Source organism: Myxine glutinosa, chromosome 2 (assembly GCF_964187855.1).
Source record: "Myxine glutinosa chromosome 2, kmMyxGlut1.1, whole genome shotgun sequence".
Classification (NCBI taxonomy): domain Eukaryota; kingdom Metazoa; phylum Chordata; class Myxini; order Myxiniformes; family Myxinidae; genus Myxine; species Myxine glutinosa.
Genome location: NC_136262.1, coordinates 9,683,668 through 9,700,238, shown reverse-complemented (window position 1 = coordinate 9,700,238; position 16,571 = coordinate 9,683,668). Strand labels below are relative to the sequence as shown.

The 16,571-nt window shown below is 41.3% G+C and overlaps 1 protein-coding gene across 3 annotated transcripts in view; it reads left to right on the top strand.

Annotated features, from left to right (window-relative positions):
- The window catches only part of CNOT10 (CCR4-NOT transcription complex subunit 10), a 160,285-nt gene that overhangs the window by 80,994 nt on the left and 62,720 nt on the right, over positions 1–16,571 (top strand). For all 3 annotated transcript variants that reach the window (XM_068108758.2, XM_068108756.2, XM_068108757.2), the window contains exons 7-10: positions 3,374–3,457; positions 3,586–3,703; positions 5,810–5,956; positions 6,134–6,336. In XM_068108758.2, the coding sequence (XP_067964859.2) occupies positions 3,374–3,457; positions 3,586–3,703; positions 5,810–5,956; positions 6,134–6,336 (552 nt within the window). The remainder of the gene's footprint in view (positions 1–3,373; positions 3,458–3,585; positions 3,704–5,809; positions 5,957–6,133; positions 6,337–16,571) is intronic.

The following is a 16,571-nucleotide window of genomic DNA, read 5'->3' as shown; positions in this document are numbered from 1 at the left end:
AAGGAAGAATTGATTAGTTTTTGGTGAAGCTCAGGATATTATTCCGGATCCAGGAATTTTTTTGGGGATTTTTTTTTTCTGTTTTACTGCATGAAAGCTTTTATTCTTATTCTTAAATGATGTTTTTCTCCTCCAATTCCGAGATATATCAAAATACATTCTCTGACAGTTAGGGCCTACTTTCTTTTTCATTTATTATTTTGGGGATAGGGGATGTTAAACAAAACATATTATTCCAACTAAACCCACGGTGGGAGTATGCGTGAGTGGTGTTCTAGTTTTATATAAATTTAATTACATTATTGAGCACTGTGGAACACAAATCTCCTTTTTAACATTTTCAAAACCCTTCCACTGAGCAGTAATTGGACCAAATATTACAGCATTTTACGTCATCTCAACCAATCAAATTTGCCGCTTATAGACCTCGCTCTTCCATGTCCTTGTTTCTCAAGACAACATGGGGTAATGTGTTCGATGAACTCTCTCTTTAGTCTTCATGCATAAAATTTTGGTTCATGGAAGAGCAGCACATGGTTAAAAAAGCAACATGCTGTTAGTGGGGCAACATTTGCATACAACAAGGAAGAGAATGAATGAGAATGGGAGAAACACAGTAACCTGCCAATGAAAGGGTTGGGTTATTTGGGGGGAGGGGGCACGGTAAGGTCTGTTGTATTGGCAGGGGATGAAAACAGATGTTGGTACACAGTTTGGTATAAGCTCTGGAGGGAAGAGCGATTTGACCCGTCTGTCTCTTAGAGGTTGGGGAAGAGAGGACCAGAGGTGGAGGCGATCTTAAAACCAGATTTTTATTTTTATTTGCAATTTAACCAGGAAGGAACAAATGAGGAAGCACGTGCATCCTGGAGGTTCTGGAGATATTTGGAGGGTTAGGAAAAGAGTGGGCTAGACCGAAGGAGATGCAGCAAAAAAAAAAAAAAAAATTGTAGACCGACCTGTCTGCATTGTGATAGCAATAATCTTTGGGATTCAGCATCATTGTGGGATATTCCAATAATGATGAGAGTTTTCGATTCCATAAAAATCCAGAAGAGACTAGCCTGGTGTTAGCTTAGCGGCTAGAGCGTGGGCTTGGGATCCTAGGATCCTGAGTTTGAATCCTGGTTGATCACTGAATTAACGCCAGGGGGGTTGACTCAGCCTGTCATCCTTCCGAGGTCGGCAAATTGAGTACCAGCTTGCTGGGATGAATGATCCCAGTGTGTACCCCAATTTAGAATAGGTACACCGTATCCTTGCGCATGGTAAGAGGCGACTCAAGATTGGTGTCAGGAAGGGCATCCGGCCATAATAACATTGTCTCAAAAAGGGAACCATGATTGCCATGGAGCCCGCAAGGCTAACCCCCGCTGTAGCGGGGAAAAATGGCCTTAAAACGATCATTCATTCATTCATTCATTCAGACTGATGTGATGCTGAGGTGCCCTCTCATAGGGGAGAGAAATCCTCCATGTAGCTGTCAACAAAGGCTTTTAGCCTGTGAACTGCTCTGATTTTCCAAAGGAAATACTTTGATCAACGGAGGTTGCTCAGTCTGCAGCTGCCTTTGGCGGCCAGCTTTACTATATGGTTGATCCAAGAGAGGTCATGGCTGATTGAGGTCTAGAAGTTCAAGAAAGTAACCCTATTCTTGTGGCTGACAGTAGAAATCAATATATGGTTTTGTTCCATGGTCCTTTCGTAGCGACTTGTTGAAACTGATATTTTCCATTGTTAAAGGTCATCATATAGTGATGCAACTGTTGCGTGCCTGTTAGTGGGATTGAGTGCTCAACATCCCAATGTGGAGTTATCTGCAAAAAGGAAGAATGGGCTTTATCGAGCATCTGAGAGATTGTTTGTGGAGATGAGGAACAAGCCTGGGCCCAAGGCCCTTCTCCTGAAAGACATTACTTGCTTCACATTTTTCTTTCATTTCCAAAGAAATCATTAACACTTGAGACAAAATGGTGCCATATTTATGCCAAGGAACGTCAGGAAATGCATGTACTGTACATCCAGTCCTCTTAAACAAAGCATTAACAATTCTTTTTTTCTTTTTAAGAACTGAGAAATCTTCCATTGAATTTTATTTGCAAGAGTATCAAGAGGGTGCACACTGGCAAAGTGAGCAGAGTCCAAAACAAACCCCCTACTCAACTGGCAAGGAAAACTTCATCTGAAACAAAAACAATAATCCCTTTAGTCATACTTGAGGCAGCAGTGTTTCCCAATTCCCACAATACAATTTTCTCGGGGGCCTACAGGTTACAACGTGCTTTTGAAAGGGTTCCTGAAAAGCAGCGTCAGTCGGTGCGAGCCATCACCTTTTCTTGAGTGAACAGACGCTGTCTAACCATGTGGTCTCGGTAGGAGAGGATTTCCATCAGCAAAAAACCAAAGCTCCAATGTTGCTCATGAAGTTTATAAAGTGTGAATCAAATAAAGAAAGCTAAGTTATATAACTGAACGTAAATCTCCTGGTCTTTTTGCCTTGGGAATGACTGAGCAGTTAAGTGATTGGTCTAAACATCTCCGATAGATTCACAAGCTACTCGTTGTCCTGGTTGAACATGAATAGGGACAAAGGCAAAGGCTAGGATCACCCCCTCCACGTGGTGAGAGTTGGGGCTCCTTATCTCTGCTGGGCATTGCTAAGTCATGATCAGGTTTGCTACTTGTCTGGAGTGCCCTCCATTCCCATAGTTGAATACCCGCTAGACTAGAGAGTGCCTATTTAGGCATAATGAGTGTACTATGGTCATATGAGAACCACTGGGGGGCTCAAGGGAGGGGCCATGTGGGTGGACTGCAAGAGAGAATTCCGCAGTCAAAGGGGAATTGGCGTGCACGGACATTCGGCTCACCCCCAACACTTTCAATGCGGACAATATTCCTGTTCGGGTAAAAATGCATTGGGGCGACGAGGAAGCATTTGATATGGCTCCTTGGGAAGCCTATCTAGTCCAGGACGGGTGTTAAAAACCTGAACCAGGTGCTAGAGGACGCCATCCTTGGGCGTTCTTTGGAGTTTATAAAACAGAAGAGGAGACAGGCGGCCACAAAAACCTCATCAAACGCGCCGCAGAAGCTAATTACCTGAAATAAATATCCATACTAAAAGAGACCATGAGGGAAAGGTGGGGGAAACAGAAATGATGGTGCCAAAGCATATTATGTTTTCTTGTTCAGTTGTTGTTTTGTTGTTTTCTTCATTACTCTCCACATGAAATCGTTAGTCTTATCCCTTTTTTTCATTCCTTGTAGAGATCCAGGGTAAGGAATTGTGCATAATCTACCTGCTGATAGTTGGTCATTATTTTGAAGTGTGGTCACTCACAGGGTTGTCTTTGTGCATGTACGTCTTCAGTACAAGGTTCGTTCATATCTACAGATGAAGTCTTTGAAGGCCTGCAAGCGGGAGATCAAATCTGTAATGAACACGTCAGGAAATGTATGTAAATACAGTTCTCTTCAACAACCTTTTTGTAACTTATTTTGGTATTCATCACAGTGTTGTTTCCAAATCGGAGATTTTGTGCGTCTGATCTTTTTTCCTTTTTTTTCTTCTTCTTCCCACAGTCGATTTCGTCACTGTTCCTAAAAAGCAATTTCGAATTCCAGCGGGGCAATTACCGTAAGGCCGTGAAGCTTCTGAACAGTGCGAATATTGCCGATCACCCTGGCTTTATGAAAACTGGTGCGCACTCTTATGCATGGCCATCCATTATTTGTCAAATCTTGTTCGCGTGCCCTCTTTACCTCCACCACCAAAGGTGGATGGAGGTTATGGTGTTTATTTTTATTTTTATACACTTGGTCGAGGTTCGTATGAGAGCTAACACATGTAGCATATGACAAAGGGTGTGGGAGGCAAGAGGGGACAGAGAGGGAAGCACAACAACAGTAGGGGACAGTGACATTGAGATCTGTGGAAGGGAGAGGGCTGGGGTGGGGTACAAGGAATAAACAAGGTGGACACTGCAGGGGATTTCAGGAAAGAAAACAGGGAATTTGAAGGAAGTGGGTTTGGGATGGATTAACAGGGGTAGAAAAGATGAAGGTTTTGGATTGGGGAAGATATGAGATGGTGGTGGACACCTGTTTTGAAAACCTGGAGGGAGGAGTGGGATGGGATTGAAGAGGGTGTGGGGTTTGGTCCAGAGGTGGGAAAAAAGAGGAATGAAATAGAGTGAAGGTGAGCAGAGAGTCTTGGCAGTTTCACCAGAAGAGGGTCGCTGGCAGAATGTTTTCACCCGTGTCTGTTTTTCAGTTTGTCTGTCAACAGGATATCTCAAAAAGTTGTGGACAAGTTTGGATGAAACTTTGTGCACTGGTTGGGAGTGAGACAAGGACGAATTTATTTATATTTTGGTGAAGATCTGGATACGATAAAAAATAAAAAAATAATTAAGTGATACCTGAAAAGAATATTTTTTTAAATCACCATTGAGAAATGGGGCCAAAAACGATATACCATGATGTTTCAAAAGTTGTGGACGAGTTATGACAACTTTGTGCGTGAATTGGTTGGGTGACGAGAACAAGCCGATTATATTTTGGTTCAGGTCCGGCCTATGAGTGGGATCCAAAACGTAAACTGCTCAGCCTGGCGGAGGTATGCGCTCTACCGAGTGCCTTTCTAGTTCTATTGTATTATTGTGACGAGTCTAGAGACGATCTGTTTAGTACATGTGCACAAGAGGGGAGGTGGGCGGTATGGGATTGCGTGTTTTGGATGATGCATACAGGTAGTTTATCCCCTCCGAGCTGTCAAGCATGGGTTTGAATCCAGATCCAGCTGTAAACTTTCATCCCGGTTTCACAGGCATGGTGATTCATCAATGTGTGTTCCGTTCCTCGGATAGTCATTAAACTTGGCGTCCCGTCTGCTGACATTAGTTGGTGGATGTTCGAGTTCCAATGGTGTCCTTTGCGAAAGTTAATATTTAATTGTATGACATCTTCTGTCGACATTTAAACTTGTTTCAGCTGAGTTACTGCCAGCACCCTAGACCTAATGCATATTCCTGCTTTAACCTACAGGGGACACTGCAGCAGTGGCACAGAAGTGGTCCTGAGCAATGCAAACAAGTAGCTACGTGCTACTCGGGAAATGATGATGATCTATCAGAGAGGTAGTTCATAGCTGAAGTCTATGACCTTTACACATAATACTGTACACAGACTACAGCTCAATGGCATCACCGGCATCTTGGTCATATTCCAACTTCTGACCCGTGAAGGCAATGGCAAACCACCCCGCATAACCCATGTCAAGAAACCTCTCCAGCAGCACCGACGCTCTGTCAAGACGATTGTCCATTGATGAATGATGATACGGGTGGAGGGATACGGAGGGGGGAAGGGAGGGTGCATATACAGTGGCCTGCAAAAGTACAATATTCACCCACTACCAATAATGTCACATTTCGATGAATTAGGAATTCACATCTGATCAGAGCCGGAATTTGGAATTTGTTCAGGGTGACGACATTAACTAGTCTCCTCTTCCTGAAAGACAATGTGGGCTCTTTAACATCCACTAGCTAATGCTAGCAGATGGGGTGCCCAGCTCGATGGTCATCGGAGGGACGGCGCACTTTATGATGCAACATCCAGCCTGTGAAGCACAGATCCGACTGTTTATAATCTGCATTGGAATCGTGAGATCCATTTCAAACCCTTGCGTATGGGGCGAGGGATTACAATTTCCACCTTGCTTGCTGACCTAATAAATCTATTGCCACTATGTAGTTGATGTAAGGTTGCATAACCTTTTGTTGTTGTGCTTTTGACTCTGCAGGTGAATGTGTGCCCTGCATGTTCTGGAACAACCTGGGTTGTGTGCACCATGCAATGGGCAAGCTACATATGAGCTCATTTTACTTCAGACGGGCACTGCAAGAGAACGACTATGCGACCAACCAGCTTGCAGCACAGATTGAACAAGGTTTGGGCAATCCGAAGAATGCACTTCATTTGCATTTTGCATACCTGTCAGGTTATGACAAAATTGCTTACGACTTTATGTACAGTTGTTTTCACTATTATTTTTTGGTTTGGGATATCAGGTGATATTTGTTATTGGGTGCTCATACCTTATGTTGTCCATGTACGTCAATTTCAGATGAAAAGCTTCCGGGCCGCCCATTGTGCACGCTGCTTGCCGACTGTCACTACGAGGTCCTGCACAACTGCGGCGTGCTACTGTTGCAGACTGGCCGGCCTCTGGTTGCTTTTGAATGCCTCGTTGAAGCCGTTCAGGTCTACCACAGCAACCCACGTCTCTGGCTTCGTCTCGCCGAGTGCTGCATAGCCGCGGGTCCCAGGGTAGGGCCGTGATGTCGATACGTTAACAAAGATTGCACGGTAGTGATGTCTTGCCGTCATGTGACTATTTGTAAAGCAGTTAATGAGTGGGAGAAGTGTTTAAAAGCATTGTCAGGATAGCAGGTTTGAAGGTTTTAAAAATTGATATTCATCATGGAGAAGATTCTTACCTTTGGCAACACCAAGATTCAAGAAAGATTTTGGAATTTCCCATTGACAGATTATTTAAGAAATTGGTCAAGAAAACGAAACTACATGGATTGGCTGAGTAATTGTAAAATAACAAAATATGTTATCCCTCGTTCATTAGAAATTACACTTATTCGATCTTTTTTCTCTGACGATCTTTCCAGCTGATTTTACTACTCTCTCCATTTTTACCAAATCGCCTTTTTTGACGTCGCTAAACCAGACATGGCAACATTTTTGAGGGATGTTTGGTATACTCGCCACATTTGCCAACCCCAACCATGAGAAGACTCCATGAGACGTGTCTTTAACCAGTCAACAAAACATCTCGCTCCTTTACACGATGTAGGTAACAAAACCACACCGTACATCGGAGCCCAGGAAAAGCACGTGATGTGCTGCATTGTTAAGTACTTAAAGTGAATCTTACATACACCGAAATTAAAATACTGTTCATTTCTCTCAAATCAATATGATCATCACGTTAAAGTTTCTCTCAAATCAATACGATCATCACATTAAAGTTTCTCTCAAATCAATACGATCATCACATTAAAGTTTCTCTCAAATCAATATGATCATCACATTAAAGTTTCTCTCTAATCAATAAGATCATCACATTAAAGTTTCTCTCAAATCAATACGATCATCACATTAAAGTTTCTCTCAAATCAATACGATCATCACATTAAAGTTTCTCTCTAATCAATAAGATCATCACATTAAAGTTTCTCTCTAATCAATAAGATCATCACATTAAAGTTTCTCTCAAATCAATACGATCATCACATTAAAGTTTCTCTCAAATCAATATGATCATCACATTAAAGTTTCTCTCAAATCAATAAGATCATCACATTAAAGTTTCTCTCAAATCAATATGATCATCACATTAAAGTTTCTCTGTAATCAACACGATAATCACATTAAAGTTTATCTGTAATCAATAAGATCATCACATTAAAGTTTATCTGTAATCAATACGATCATCACATTAAAGTTTCTCTGTAATCAATAAGATCATCACATTAAAGTTTCTCTGTAATCAATACGATCATCACATTAAAGTTTCTCTGTAATCAATACGATCATCACATTCAAGTTTATCTGTAATCAATACGATCATCACATTCAAGTTTATCTGTAATCAATACGATCATCACATTCAAGTTTATCTGTAATCAATAAGATCATCACATTAAAGTTTCTCTGTAATCAATACGATCATCACATTAAAGTTTCTCTGTAATCAATACGATCATCACATTAAAGTTTCTCTATAATCAATAAGATCATCACATTAAAGTTTATCTGTAATCAATAAGATCATCACATTAAAGTTTATCTGTAATCAGTCGATCGCTAAATTAACGCCAGGGGGATTCACTCAGCCTGTCATCCTTCCGAGGTCGGTAAATTGAGTACCAGCTTGCTGGGATGAATGATCCCGGTGTGTACCCCGATTTAGAATAGGTACACCGTATCCCTGCGCATCGTAAGAGGCAACTCAGGGTTGGTGTCAGGAAGGGCATCCGGCCATAAAAACATTGCCTCAAACAGGGAACCATGATTGTCATGGGGCCCGCAAGGCTAACCCCTGCTCTTGCAGGGAAAATGGCCTTAAAAACGATCATTCATTCATTCATTTTGTAATCAATACGATCATCACATTAAAGTTTCTCTCTAATAAATACGATCATCACATTAAAGTTGCACTTCAATATTGCAATTGTTACAATATTATTGTTACAATTGTTATTGTTACAATTGTTATTGTTACAATTGTTATTGCAATTGTTACAATTGCAGTAAGTTTCTCTCTAATAAATACGATCATCAGATTAAAGTTGCACTTCAATATTGCAATTGTTACAATATTGATCTTGACGGAAAAGTTCAAACAATCAGCGCTGTGGATTATTTAAATTAGAAAATGACCTTTTCCCCACTTTAAAGTAATAAACCAGTCGATGTGTTTTTTTATTTATTACTATATCCTGCATTTATACTGTATATTGTAATATTTATTACTGTATTTATACTGTATATTGTAATATTTATTACTGCATTTATACTGTATATTGTAATATTTATTACTGTATTTATACTGTATATTATAATATTTATTACTGTATTTATACTGTATATTGTAAGATTTATTACTGCATTTATACTGAATATTATAATATTTATTACTGTATTTATACTGTATATTGTAATATTTATTACTGCATTTATACTGTATATTGTAATATTTATTACTGTATTTATACTGTATATTGTAATATTTATTACTGCATTTATACTGTATATTGTAATATTTATTACTGCATTTATACTGTATATTGTAATATTTATTACTGCATTTATACTGTATATTGTAATATTTATTACTGCATTTATACTGTATATTGTAATATTTATAACTGTATTACTGTGTATTTGGTGCTCGCTCTCCCAAAATCCTGGAATGTTTGTGCGGTGGTCTATCGTAATGCCCTGTGCAGATCTCTCACTGAAATCTCACTCCTCACATCGGAAACCAGCCTTCCTTGTGAGTGGTTGGTAGATTAATTATGCATATGATCTATAGGGGCTGTAAAACTCATTTATCTTCATCAGCCTTTGTTTTTCTTCCCTTTTATTTTATTTTTTTTCTTTCTTCCTTCCCCTAACCTTGATGGTTGATCAGATCATCAACCATTGATGGTTGATGGGAATGGTTGATCAGAGTAGTGATGGCAATGTACAAAAGAGCGCGCACAGCTGTAAGGACGAAGGACGGGAACAGTGGTGAGTTTGAGGTGAAGGTGGGAGTGCATCAGGGGTCGGTACTAAGTCCACTACTATTTGTAGCTGTGATGGAGGTGCTGGCTCAGAACGTAAAGGAGGGTTTACCTTTTGAGTTGTTGTATGCAGATGATCTGGTGTTGATTGCGGAAAGTATGGATGGACTGAAGGAAAAGATGAACAAGTGGAAGGAATGTATGGAGACAAAAGGTCTGAAGGTGAATATCGGAAAGACGAAGGTGATGGCAAGTGGTAAAGCATGTGGAGAGGTGGAAAGAACTGGGAAGTGGCCCTGTGCTGTGTGTAGGAAGGGTGTCGGAGTGAACTCCATTCAATGTACAATGTGCGCTGAGTGGGTTCATCAAAAATGTAGTGGTCTAAGAGGGTCGTTAACCAGTGTGGCAGCTACATTCAAATGTAAGGTGTGCACAGAGGGAGGTGCAGATGGAGGAAATGTTGAGTTCGATCTTGGAGACGGCATGAAGCTGGAAGGTGTGAAAACATTTTGCTACCTCGGAGACATGCTGAATGGAGAAGGTGGATCAGACTCGGCAACGGTTGCTCGAGAGATGTGCATGGAAGAAGTTTCGGGAACTGAGTGGCGTGCTGATGATGAGGGGAGTGTCGTTGAAGCTGAAGGGAAAGGTGTATGCTGCATGTGTGAGAAGTGTTGTGATTTATGGGAGCGAGACATGGGTAATGAGCGTAGAGCAGCAACGAAGGTTGGAAAGGGTGGAAATGCGAATGGTTCGACGGATGTGCGGAGTATCGTTGAGAGAGAGGAAGACAAATGATGAATTGCGAAAGATGATGGAAATAGAGCCTGTGATTGATGCTGTGAAGAGGAACAGGTTGAGATGGTTTGGTCATGTGTTGAGGAAGGATGAAAGTGACTGGTTAAGAAGAGTGATGGAAATGAATGTAGAAGGAAGTGGAGGACAGGGAAGACCGAGAAAGACTTGGCTAAAGATGATGGAAGAAGAAATGCGGGCAAGGGGGTTTACAAGGAGAGATGCAGAAAATAGGGCAAAATGGAGAAGATTGTCATGGGGACCGCAACCCCTGCTCTAGTAGGGAAAATGGCCTTTAAAATGCATGTTGTGTTGTTGTTGTTCCTTCCCCTAACCTCTATTTCTATTTGTATGTCTCGGCTGACGAAGGCATGAGAGGCATTATGTTTTCAGGTTGTCTGTCCAGCTGCCCATCCATCTGGTATGTGTGTCCATGATAGGTTTTCATTACGGAGATAACTTAAGAACGGCTGAAAGGATACAAGTTGAACTTGGTACAATCTTATTATAATAGAGCAAACGTATATGGTGATGTTTGTAAGTTTGTATGTTTATTTGTGACCAAAACGTCTTCTTCAAATAAAACTAGAACGGCACTCAGTCAAGAGCATACCTCCGCCTGCGCCTGGTGAACAGTTTACGTTTTCTATCCCACTGATCGGCCGGATCTGGTTTCGGACCTGAAGCAAAATCTAATTCTCGTTCTTGTCACTGAACCAACTCATCCACCAAGTTTATTCATAACTCGTCCATAACTTTTTTAAATATCATGTTACATATCACTTTTCACCCATTCTCTCAATAGTGAAGAATCACTTAAAAATTAAATAAATATTTTAACCGAATCCATATTCAGATCTTCACCAAAATCGAAACGATTAGTCCTTTTCACACACACAGTTCCTTTTCACACACACCCAGTTTCGTCCAAATCCATCCACAACTCGTCCAAATCCAAATCCGCCGTCGAAATCCGTTCGAGATATCCTGCCATATATCTTTTTGGCCATATCACTCAATGGTCAAGAATCACTTTTAAAAAATTATACTAGCCCAATCCAGATCCGGATCTTCACCAAAATTGAATCGATTCCTCCTTGTCTCACACACAACCTGTCCAACAAGTTTCGTCCAAATCCATCCATAACTTTTTGAGATATCCTGCTTATATGTTGGTTTTAGCCCTATCTCCCAATTGTGAAGAATCACTTTAAAGATTCTAGTATCCGAATCCGGATCTTCACCAAAATCTAATCATTTCGTCCTTGTCACATATGCTACCTCTCTGCCAAATTTCGTTCAAATTTGTCCACAACCTTTTGAGATATTTTGTTCACAAACGGACAGACAAACAGATGAAAAATCGGTCAGAGACCGAGGACTTGCCGGAATTAAAAACACTAGGGCATTGCCCGTACTATATCTATATCTAAAATTATATCCCCCCCCTCTATTTACATGAAATGGTTTGGTCCAAAGCGAACGGCTTGCGAGTACGGTGACAATCCCCCCCCTCTATTTACATGCAATGGTTTGGTCCAAAGCGAACGGCTTCCGGAGTTTGGTAAAGAAATCGCCATCGCGTGCACAAACGCGCAGGAAAGCGAATGAATCGCAAATTCGGTTTTATTAGTTTTAAAACATAGTTTAACGCCAACATAGTTTGCAAACGTGAAATAAATGAATACGCTCTCAAATGTGCCATCCGAGGCAGAGTGTGTCCTCCACGTTCGGCACACGCGATCGTTCGCTGCTCTCTGATTGGTTGAATCGTTTTTTGGACATAGCTCGGTAAGTAATTGTCCGATTAATATGAAACCTTGAAAAGGCACATCCTCGGGTCCCCAGCAATATACCTGGCAAGTTAAAAGTATATCGGACCCGTGGTTGTCGAGAAACAGCGGTCACAGACAAACGTACAGACGTACAGACAGACAGACAGAGATTACTGGAATTATAGATAGATGGCGGCCGAACCACGTGACCGATGACGTCATTTGTTTTCTGAACTAATTTATTCCTAGATTATGCTCAAGAAATTTCATCTTGATCGAATGAAATGTTGTACTTGTCAAATTATGATGTCATAATGGAGGCACCTATGACATCTTCATTAACATATTTTATTCCCCATGGAGAGTTCTTTACAATGAGTCATGTCTCAATTTTTTATATTCAGCACTTTCAGAGATATAGAGGTGCAAAGTTTTTCGGTTTTTCCAAGATGGCGGCTGAACCACGTGACCGATGACGTCATCATTATTAATTTTTTTCCACCAGTTTATGCCGACATGGCGCTCAAGAAATTGCATCTTGATTGGATGAAGTTTTGTACTTGTCGAATTATCGAATTATGACGTCATCATGGAGGCCTTTGGCCTAGAGAGTTAAAAATTGGGCACAGTCTATTCCAGGGCAAGACAAATGTGTGTAAAGTTTGGCGATTCTATGTGCAACGATGTAGACGTAGTACTGCGCACAAACAGACAACACAGACAAACCAACCAACTAATCAACCAACCAACATACTTGCCGAAATCCTTTCCGGCAAGTAACAAACAAGGGTGAAAACATAACCACCATCCACCTTTTGTGGCGGAGGTGATTAACACCCAAAACACAGTCCGCAAACTCTTGATTACCTATTGTTGGAATATACCTTTTGACACTTTTAGGCTATCAGCTAGGGGGTCAACCGGCACCAAATTGAGGGAGTAAGGCTAATAATGATTTTTGACAAGGTTTTTACCTCTAGAATAAGAAAATATGTGATAGCAAATTCAACGATGTAGCCTAAATGTGTGTTATCACCCATTTTCAAAATGGCCGCCACTTTACATACAAAATTTAACGTTGTTGTTGTTTTGTTTCCTTTTTTTTCTGTAGGAACGGTGGTCGGAGCAACGAGCAACGGAGTAGATAGAAAGTAGATGCTATACGATTAGAATAGAAATAATAGTACACACCAAGTGATGTCTACTAATTTTCCAAAATGAACAGCGCCACAGAAAGCAAAGAATGCGTTATACACATGACAAGATCGGATGACGATGATCATCTGGTGAGCCCACAAAACTACACATCTTGGTTGACATTACTGGAAGCGGCTAAGGTTAGGAACCATGAACATATCATCAATATTGCCGAGGGGCTTGAGGGCAATGAAGTGCCAGAAATATTCTACCACTGAAAATGTAGGAGCCTGTTCACCATGAAACGAGATTTAAACATGCTAAAGAGGAAAGCCAATGAAGACACTGAATCTGAAGCAGGAGGTAGCAGCACTCCCAAAAGGCCATGTAGGAGATCATCAGTAGAGAAAAGAGTGTATGATACGGAGTGCATCTTCTGTCGCAGAGACAAGTATGTGAAGGGGTCTCATACACGTGAAAAACTTTCACAAGTTGTTCAACTCAGAGCAGATGAAAGATTGAGAGAATGTGCAATAAAGAAAAATGACAAGGATATGATAGCGCTTACCAGTAGAGATATTGTGGCAGCAGAAGCGTGTTACCATTTCTCATGCTACAGGAATTACAACAGAGAAGTATACAGCCTGAGGTTGAAAGTGCAGATGGACCCGATGACACAGATGATTTTGCACAGTATCAGAGGATCGAGAAAGACGCATATGCAAAACTTCTCACCTATATCAGAACAGACGTAATCCCAAACAAGACCATCATACCAGTCATGTCACTCACTGCTAAATTAGAAGAATACATGCTGTCTGATGGGATTGATTGTCTAACGCAGTCCACAAAGAAACATGTTCATAGAACGCTTGAATATGAGCTGGGGAGTTCGGTGAAGATATTTCCAGATGACAAGGGAAAGTTGGTGATGGTACCAGACAATGTATCATTGGAAGATGCTGTCTTGCAAAATCAATGTCTGCAAAGGGAACTCAAAATATGGAAAAACAAAGTGAAAGACTCCAACAAGATCATAGATCAAACATCAGCGACAATTCGTACAAAAATCAAAGACGACATGAAACCCACACCCTGGCCATACCATCCATCAGATGCTGAGGATGTAACACCTATTCCATATGAGCTGGAGCGGTTTCTCATTGGGCTGCTAACTGGAGACCCGACAAGTAAGGTTCAATCATCTAGGATAACCACCCTGGTCCAGTCATTTAGTCAGGACATGATATATGCTGTGACACGTGGAAAGCACCAACCACCAAAACATATGATGCTTTCGTACGCAGTTAAAACTCTCACTGGCAACATCGAGATCATACGCACACTGAACAAGTTCGGACATGGAGTGTCTTATGACCAGCTAGAAGAGAATGACACAGCCCTGTGTGTTGAAAAGTTAGCAACAGAACTCAACCAGCAAGTTGCTCTTCCAACATCCATCAAACCTCATATCCATACGCAGTTGGCGTGGGATAACATAGACAGACTTGAAGAAACACTAACAGGCAAGGGAACATCACATCGCGTGAATGGAATAGCAGTGCAATCCAAGATCTATGAACCGCTTCCTCCTCCCAAACCAAATCTTCCACCAGCTAAGAAACTCAAGAAGAGGACCCTTAATATGGAGTCCGAAGAGCTAGAAGTATATGTAGCTGGTGCACGTGTGGGTCCCCAGCCTCTCCAGAATAATGACAACTAGCCCGTGCAGTTATTGATTTCCTTCAGCAAGAAGCAGTCACCACACTACCATGGCCAGCAAGAACCCCAGATCTTAACCCAATCGAGCATGTATGGGATTTTCTGGGTATCCGAGTACGTCGGAGGGAACCTCCTGTACAGAACTTGCATGAACTTGAGCAGGCTTTGCATGAAGAATGGAACAGACTGCCACAGCGCCAGATTCAACGTCTCGTTCAATCAATGAGAAGACGTGTTGTGGCAGTGATTCAAGCTAATGGTGGTTACACTCGATATTGACTGTGGCGGTGCTTACAGAGGCTATTGATGGTCATCTATTGATTTGGCGCCAAACTTTAGTTTTTGGCCCCTGTAACATGTTGCATTATTGGTTTACACTGAAACTTTTGTCAAGCATGATTTTGGACCAAAAACGCCCTTTTGCGAATGGCCTTGTTACAATCACATTAAACAGGAATGTGTCACCCAATTTTGTTCTCTTCATTGCGTTCCAACATCTGGACAAAATGTTGCACAAGATTACCCTACACCGCAACGAAAAGGTGCAAAAATTCATTGATACATTTCCACTATGTCGAAAATACGTGGTGGTGCGATACTTTTTTCCATGTGTATACTTGCAAATCTACTGAATGCCAGTTATTTTCGTGCATATTTTGTGCATAAAGTTGTTGCTATGATGGCAGCCATTTTGTGAAATTGGGCGCCATATTGGATTCTATCTTCTTGGATTAAAGTTCAGATGATGTATTTCATACTTTAAGAGAGTTGTAAAGTCTTAAACATCTCAAAACGCAATGCTATTTGTTACAAATTCCTACAAGAATATGAAACATGGTGTTTTTAATAGAAAAACATGCATTTTGGCGGCCATTTTGAAAATGAGGTGATAACACCCATTTAGCTACATGGTTGAATTTGCTATCACATATTTTCATATTCTAGGGGTAAAGACCTATCCAAAAATCAATATTAGGCTTACTCCCTCATTTTGGTACCAATGAACCCTATTTTGGGGGTCTGGCTGATGGCCTATTTAGACTGCTGAGACCCTCAGACCTTTAACAACCCTTTAAGTCCCCCATGACCCTTAAGACCACCAAGACCCCTGAAGACCCAAAATACCCTTAAATACCACAAAGACCCTGAATACCCAAAATATCCTTAAAGACCCAAAGGACCCTGAAGACCCAAAATACCCCGAAGACCCAAAACACAAAATATCTGAAAGGCCCAAAATACCCCAAATATCCTTAAAGACTCAGAGGAACCAAAACACCCTGAAAAACCCAAAACACCCTGAAGACCCAAAACACCCTGAAGACCCAAAACACCCTGAAGACCCAAAACACCCTGAAGACAGAGATCTGAAGACCCTGAAGAATACCCTTAAAGACTGCATAGACCCAAAATACAAAGACCCTGAAAACCCAAAATATCCTTAAAGACCCAAAGGACCCAGTTGGGCTAGTTGGGCTAGCGGCTAGGGTGCCGGCTTAGGATCCTAGGATCCTGGGTTCGAATCCCGGTCGATCGCTGAATTAACGCCAGGGGGGTTGACTCAGCCTGTCATCCTTCCGAGGTCGGCTAATTGAGTACCAGTTCACTGGTAATTCCCTGTTTGTCGTTAAAGGCGGCAAAAAGGGTTGGCGTCAGGAAGGGCATCCGGCCGTAAAACATTGCTTCAAAAAGAGGACCAAAAAACAACAACCACGGTTCCCGAAAAAGGCCAACCCCCGCTTTGCGGGGAAAAATGGCCTCTAAAGGTGGTTATTTTACCCAAAGGACCCAAAAGACCTTGAAGACCCAAAATGACTGTATATAATATGTA